This window comes from Gracilinanus agilis, chromosome 4 (genome assembly GCF_016433145.1).
Source record: "Gracilinanus agilis isolate LMUSP501 chromosome 4, AgileGrace, whole genome shotgun sequence".
Taxonomy (NCBI): Eukaryota; Metazoa; Chordata; class Mammalia; order Didelphimorphia; family Didelphidae; genus Gracilinanus; species Gracilinanus agilis.
The window spans coordinates 410,643,528-410,651,254 of record NC_058133.1 but is presented as its reverse complement, the minus strand read 5'-3'; the positions used below and the strand labels follow the sequence as shown (position 1 = coordinate 410,651,254).

General features: G+C 38.5%; 1 protein-coding gene across 1 annotated transcript; it reads left to right on the top strand.

Annotated features, from left to right (window-relative positions):
• The first annotated feature begins 1,737 nt into the window (after positions 1–1,737).
• Positions 1,738–2,499, top strand: LOC123246635 (60S ribosomal protein L7-like). The gene has a single exon (XM_044675460.1). The coding sequence runs from the start codon at positions 1,741–1,743 to the stop codon at positions 2,497–2,499; it is 759 nt and encodes a 252-aa protein (XP_044531395.1). The 5' UTR covers positions 1,738–1,740.
• The last annotated feature ends 5,228 nt before the right edge of the window (positions 2,500–7,727 follow it).

Genomic DNA, 7,727 nt, shown 5'->3' with positions numbered 1-7,727 from the left:
GGTAGGATATGAAGCACAAGAGGAGAAGAAAGGTAAAAGTTAGAGATTGCTCTCAAGGAGCTCACACATGGAAGAGATAACACACAAATAATGATGGACAAGCAAAATATATACAGGTTAAATGGAAATAGTCTCAGAGAGAAGGCACTATCCTTGAAGAGAGGATAATTCTTTAGCCACATAATGGTGATCAGGGCTATTTAGATTACCCTCTTTTTCCATAAAGGAAATTCTCCACTATGTTGGAGGTTCTCATCACTTCATACCTGGGCTATGGTAAAAGTCTTCTGGTAAGCCAGGCTGCCTCAAGTCTCCTCTTACTCTAATCCATCCTCCATGAAGCCATAAAGTCATAAAAGCACACACACACACACGCACACACACACACACACAAATCACTAGTGATTTTCCTAAATTGTGGGTCCAATCCTGTCACCCCTCTCCCCCAACTTGATAAATTCCAGTGGTTCCCTAACATCTCTAGGATCAAATACAAAAGATTTTGGTATTAAAAGCCCTTCATAACCTAGTCCTCTCTTACCTTACTCCCAATTTGATTCCATGTTATTGACCTTCTTGCTGTTCCACAAACATGACACTCCATTTCTTGGATCTTGGATTTTCACTGATTGTCTCCCACATCTAGAGCACTCTCCTTCCTTGTATCTGTGTGCTACCTTTCCTAGTTTCCTTTAAATCTCAGCTAAAATCCCATCCTCTAAAGGAAGCCTTTCCCAGACACTCTTAACTCTAGTGCCTTTCTCTCTCTCAACTATTTCCTGTTTATCCTGTACATAATTTGTTTGTACATTGTTTGTTTTCCTCCATTAGATTGTGAGCTCCTTGAGGGCAGGGACTTTCTTTCCCATCTTTTGTATCTCCAGCATTTAGCACCTGTGGGATACACAGTAGGCACTTAACAATTTGTATTGACTGACTGATTGAAAGCACTTCACTAATATGATTTTATGGGTCCATCATGTAAGCTTCCAATGTTCTGAAGAAGGAAGTGGAATGCCATTCCATTTAAAAGAAGGAAGACCAAGACCCACAAGATCAGACTGGAAATTAAGGGACCTTTGGGGCTAAGACTCAAGTCTTGTGCTTTTGGTCCTTTTCATTATATTTCCTCTGTTTTAAATATTTGATTTTGATTTTGATTTGATTGATTTAGATTTAAGTATTTGATATTTAAGGAGTTTAAGGATTCTATTTTATCAGTACACTTTTTACTTATCTTTACCAAAAAAACAAACCAAGTTACATTTCACATGTGTTATACAGAGCTACAAAAGGTAAGAGCAGAGTGTGATTTAGCCTCAAAAATTTACTAATACTGATAGATTGCTTCATTCATTCATTTAATTGTTTATTTATTTATTTGATAACCCTTATCTTCTGTCTTAGTATCAATTCTAAGACAGAGGAATGACAAGGACTAAGCAATTGAGGTTAAGCAACTTGCCCAGGGTCACATAGGTAGGAAGTATTGGAGGCTAGATTTTAACCCAGATCTTCCTGGCCTAGGACTCTATTCACTTTGTTAGCTAGCTGCCTCCACTTTGTTTTAAAGTTAATAAATTACAACCACTTTGGAAGGAAGGTAGTTAAATAACCATTTTATATATGAAAACACTGGGAATTAGAGAGGTCAACTGTTTGTCACTGAACTACTGAATAACAAAGTTAGGATGGAGGAAACCCAAAATTGACATTTCTGCTCTTTCCCAGGCTGGAATCATGGCGGGCACAGAAGAAAAGAAGAAGCTACTATCTGTTCCAGAATCCCTTCTGAAAAAGCGAAAGGCCTTTGCAATACTGAAGGCCAAACGCTTGAAGAAGAAGATGGCTATAAAAAAGCTTCGAAAGATACGGAGAAAAGTAATCCATGAAAAAGCTAAAGCCTATCACAAGGAGTATAGACAGATGTACAGAAGTGAAATCTGGCTGGCTAGAATGGCACGCAAAGCTGGCAACTACTATGTACCTGCTGAACCCAAGTTGGCTTTTGTGATCAGAATCAGAGGGATCAATGGTGTTAGCCCAAAGGTCCGCAAAGTGTTGCAGCTTCTTCGTCTTCGCCAGATCTTCAATGGCACATTTGTTAAGCTTAACAAGGCTTCAATTAACATGCTGAGGATTGTGGAACCATATATTGCATGGGGTTACCCCAACCTGAAGTCTGTGAATGACTTGATTTACAAACGGGGTTATGGCAAGATCAAGAAACAGAGAATTGCCCTGACTGATAATGCCCTTATTGCAAAGTCTCTTGGTAAATATGGAATTATCTGCATGGAGGACTTGATCCATGAGATCTACACTGTTGGCAAGCGCTTCAAAGCCGCCAACAACTTCCTGTGGCCCTTCAAATTATCATCTCCACGGGGTGGAATGAAGAAAAAGACTACACATTTTGTGGAAGGTGGAGATGCTGGTAACAGGGAAGACCAGATCAACAGGCTTATTAGAAGAATGAACGAAAGGTCTCTACTATGATTGTTTTTCTAATGGTCTGTTAATAAAAATGCCTATGATAAAAAAAAATTGACATTTCTGTCAGATATAGCACAAATAGTTCCCAAACTTTTTGTTGATTCAATTTTCCTTCTGTAAACCTCAATGCTCCATAAAGAGTCATGAATTATTAGTTCCTGGAAAACAGTATATGGCAGCCATCTTTTATCATCTTTGTCCTCCAAACAACCAACTGCTTTCTCTTAAACCCTCTCAGAATTTTCTGTGTCTCTCCATATGCTGCTTTTTCCCTTTGTGTTTGTCACACAAATGTCTTTTTTTTTCTTTTTTGTTTTTTTGGCCTTTTCAATAACTACAGTTTCCACATAAGAGAGGGGTAGTGTGATAATGAGATTAAATCTACCTTGCCCATTCTCAAATTTAATCACCAAAAGTGTAAACAACTCCACTTAATTCACAAGTTGGGAGGTCTGTGATCCATGAGTGCTAGATTGAGTGACAAAATCAGAATTTACTGACTGCTTCCTGGGCAGTCCTAAGAAAAGTCCTAAGAAAAAATCTGTTGTGATTGGACATGTAAACTAGGAGGAAGGCACAGGAAGTGATGCAAAAGAAGTCCCTTTAAAAGAGAGTTCAGTGAGTTCAGCCTTCTTCTTGTTTGTGGCTTGGACCTGGGGCAGTGCTGGACCTGGGACCCTGAGACCTTGGTGAGACTGTTCTTAAATCTTTCCCTTAGAACTACATGTGGTGAGTGAAAAAGGCTGACTCCCTTAGCCTTTGGAGGGGCCCTTGATTGGGAGAAGCCCTTGTGACTAAACCCCTTGTTAACTGACTTTTAAGCTCTCTGGCTGGGCCTCTGGAACCCAGCCAGAGTAAAGCCCAGACTTGAATACAAAAATCTACCCTCTTCTCATCTCTCTCCATCCACTCTCTCCTATATTTTGTAAATAAATTACTAAAAGCATTTTAGGAATTGGTATCTATTCAGTTCCTTGGCAACCACACCTTTAAATATTAATATATCCAATCAAAAACCCCTTTTCCCTCTTACAGTAGTATCTGCATAGGCCATTCTCATAAAAATGAGAAAGTCAGCACATAGATATATAATTACTTTTGTCTTCTTGGTCAACTTCTCTTCTTTGAAAGGTCTCAAAAATAAAATTTTACTACCTTTGGAATCGTGTTTCCTCCAGAATGGGTTTCTTCTGGGTTATCAGGTCCAACTATTTTCTCTGACTTTTTCTTTTTAATTATCTTTTGAAGTACCATTTCTTTTTCTTAAAAAACAAAAAAAGTACTAATATTTTTATATTTTTGTCACTTCCCAAATACTCCCTCTGACTAATAAAATCCTCCCTTATAAAAACAAACAAAATAAATTAATACAGAGGCTATTTGTGACAATAAACACTTTATTCCTTACCTGTATTATAGTACTTCTCTAAAGAGAAGAGGAAAACTATGTTTTACTGTTAGTCCTCTGAAATCACTCTTGGATAACATTATTTTTTGGTATAAATTATTCTTCTGGTTCCATTTCATTTGCTTTGAATCAGTTCATACAAGTCTTCTAAATTCCTTTAAATTCTTCATTTTTACCATTTCTTATGGTTCAATAAAAGCTTACTATATTTATATATCACAATTTACCTATTATCATTTTTTTCTTCATATAGAATAGTAATATTGAATTTTGAGGTTTCAGAGTTTAAAGTAGCAGTTTCAGTGGAGCAAATTATTGCTAAAGGAATATTAGCAAATCTGTTGCATGTTGCTTTTATAGTCTAAATTTCAGTTTAATTAAAAAAAAAAAGCATTCACTTCCTGGTTAGGATGGTGGCTGAGTAAAAAGCAGGTGCTTAACCTCTCCTAACCAAAAAATATAGGACTCCTCAAGAAAACATAAAAACAAATCCAGAGGAATGAAGGGACCCCACAACAGGGCGCAGCATTGGAGGTACATGGAGTCGGGGCATTTCCATGCTATATAGGGGTGAAACAGCTCTCACTAAAACGTGAGCTGAGCAACCCCCTCCCACACCCCACACCACCTACAGTGCCAAAGCCAGCACACAAGAGTTAGAGCAAGTTTGGGGCACGCATTAAGTCCTTGGCAGCTACCCGGGGTCACCAGGGCCTGCTCCTAAGAGCAGCAAGACTTAAGATCCCAAGAGGCTAAAGAACCCTCGGACTTTGAACACAGACCCTGAGAGCAGGCACGAGTGCTGGCGAGGACGCAAGCTCAGACACGGATCCTGAGCACAGGCTCGGACCTTGAGTGGGGACCCAGGGAAGAGGGGTGCATGACTGTGGAAGCAGCACCCTGTGACTGTTAAAGGAGCCTCGGGCAGAGGAACAAGAAAGGGGACCACCAGGAGGCTTGACCTTGAGAACAACTAGACCTGAGTCCTCAGGAGCGTAAAGAGCGCAGACAGACCCTGAGTGTGAGGATAAACCTGAGAGGGCGCAGGGCTAACAATGGCAAGCCAGAGATAAGAACCCCAAAAGAGAAAGATCATCAAAAAGAAATCTGTAACACTCGATAACTTTTACACAGATAAAATCCAGAAAACAGAGCAAAAAGCAGAAGAGAACAAATGAGTAATCATATCCAAACCTTCCCAAAATAATGAAAACAGGCCACAAGCTATTGAAGAGTTCAAATCTGAGATGATGAGAAAGATGGAAGAGATTTGGCAAGAGAAGTGGGAAATAGTGCAAAAGGAAATTAACAGGTTAGAAGACAGAAACTCTCAATTGGAGAAAGATGCCCCAAAATCAAACAAAATGGTAAGCAAGTTGTAAACAAAAATCTGGCAAGAAAATAACAGTTTAAATGGCAGAATTTCAGATTTGGAAAGTGAGGTAAGTAAATTGAAGACCAGAAATGACCAGATTGAAAAGGAAAACCAAAAGATTATAGCCAAAAACCAGTCCCTAAAGGCTAGAAATGAGCAATTAGAAGCTAATGATCTCTCAAGACAGGAAGAACAAATGAAACAAAGTCAAAAGCCTGATAAAATAGAAGGAAACATGAAATATCTCAATGAGAAAGTGACAGACCAAGAAAACCGGTCTAGAAGAGACAATCTGAAAATCATTGGTCTTCCTGAAAAAGCAGAAATTAATAGAAATTTGGACTCCATACTAAAAGAAATTATTCAGCAAAATTGCCCTGAAGTTCTACAAGAAGGCAATATAGACATTGAAAGGATCCAGAGATCACCCTCTACACTAGACCCAGAAAAGACAACCCCCAAAATATAATAGCCAAATTCAAGAGCTTCCAAGGAAAAGAAAAAGTTTTACAATAAGCCAGAAAGAGAAAATTCAGATATCAAGGAGCACCAATCAGGATCACACAGGATCTGGCAGCCTCCACACTAACCGATGGCAAGGTTTGGAATATGATATTCATAAAGGCAAGAGAACTGGGTCTACAACCAAGGATCACCTACCCATTCAAACTAACTATATACTTCCAGGGGAAATTTTTGCATTCAACAAGATAGAAAATTTCCAAGTATTTTCACAGAAAAAAACAGGACTAAATGGGAAGTTCAATATCCAAGCACAAAAATCAAGAGAAACATGAAAAGGTAAATAAGAAACAGAGGGGAAAGAAAGAAAACTCGTATTTTTTAAATTTGCCTCTTTAAGGGCTTCAATATGATCTAATTATTGGTATTCCTATGTGGAGAAATGTTATGTATAATTCTCTGTAAGGAACTCTATTCACTATTATAGTATTCACTATTATAGTAATTCATAGGGAGAGGTTGGAATACTAAATGGTCTAAGATGATATGGGGTGAGGAAGAGGGGGGTGAATAGTAGAGGACACCAAGAGAAACTTGAATGAATAAGAGAAATAGGATATTCCATTACACACAAAGAGGGCATGGGAAGGGGAAGGGATGAATACTATTATAAGAAGGAGAGGAAGAGAGCATTAAGAGGTAATATTTAAACCTTACTCTCAGTGGAATTAACCCTGAGAGGGAAGAGTATCTTTATTCATTGGGATATAAAACTCTATCTAACCCTAATGAGAAAGTCAGAAGGGATAAACCAAGGGGAGTAGGGGAGTGAGGGGGTCAAAAAAGGGAGGGGAGAAGGAGGAGGGAATTCATTAGGTCTTAAAAATAAAAAGAGGGGAATAATAAGGGAGGGGGTGGAAAGGGAAGTAAATCAAGGGAGGGGACAAGGGTTCCTTGCATAAAGCAAACCACTGGCTTAAAAAGGAAATAGTGTAAGAAGGAGTAGAACTAGGAGAGGATACCAAAATGTTGGCAAATACACAACTGATAATTATAACTCTGAATGTGAATGGGATGAACTCGCCCATAAAAAGGAAGTAAATAGCAGAGTGGATTAGAAACCAAAATCCTACCATATTTGTCTACAAGAAACACATATGAGGCGGGTGGACATACACAGGTTAAGGTAAAGGGCTTGAGCAAAATCCTTTGGGTCTCAAATAAGAAAAAAGAAGGCAGGAGTGGTAATTATGATTTCTGACAAAGCCAAAGTGAAAATAGATATGATTAAAAAAGACAGGGAAGGTCATTACATCTTGATTAAAGGCAGTATAGACAATGAGGAAATAACAGTGCTCAATATGTATGCACCAAATGGCACAGCAACCAGATTCATAAAGGAGAAACTGGCAGATCTCAAGAAGGAAATAGATAGTAAAACCATACTAGTGGGAGATCTAAATATTCCTCTTTCAGATCTAGATGAATCAAACCAAAAAATAAATAAGAAAGAGGTAAGAGAGATTAATGAAGTCCTAGAAAAATTAGATTTAATAGATATGTGGAGAAAAATAAATAGGGACAAAAAAGAATATACCTTCTTTTCAGCTGCACATGGTACATTCACAAAGATTGACCATGTAATAGGGCATAGAAACATTGCAAACAAATGCAAAAGATCAGAAATAATAATGTAACCTTCTCAGATCATAATGCAATAAAAATAATAATTAGTAAGGGCACCTGGACAGGCAAATCAAAAACCAATTGGAGGGTTCCGGGTTAAGATGGCGGCAGAGTAAGAAGCAGCTCTTAACCTCTCCTGACCGAAACACACAAAACTCCTCAAGGGGACATAAAAACAAGTCCAGATGAGTGGATGAATCCCACAACAGGGCACAGCGTGGAAGTTACGTGGAATCGAGGCATTTCCATGCTATAAAGGGGTGAAATAGCTCTCACTAAATCGCGGGCTGAGCAACCACC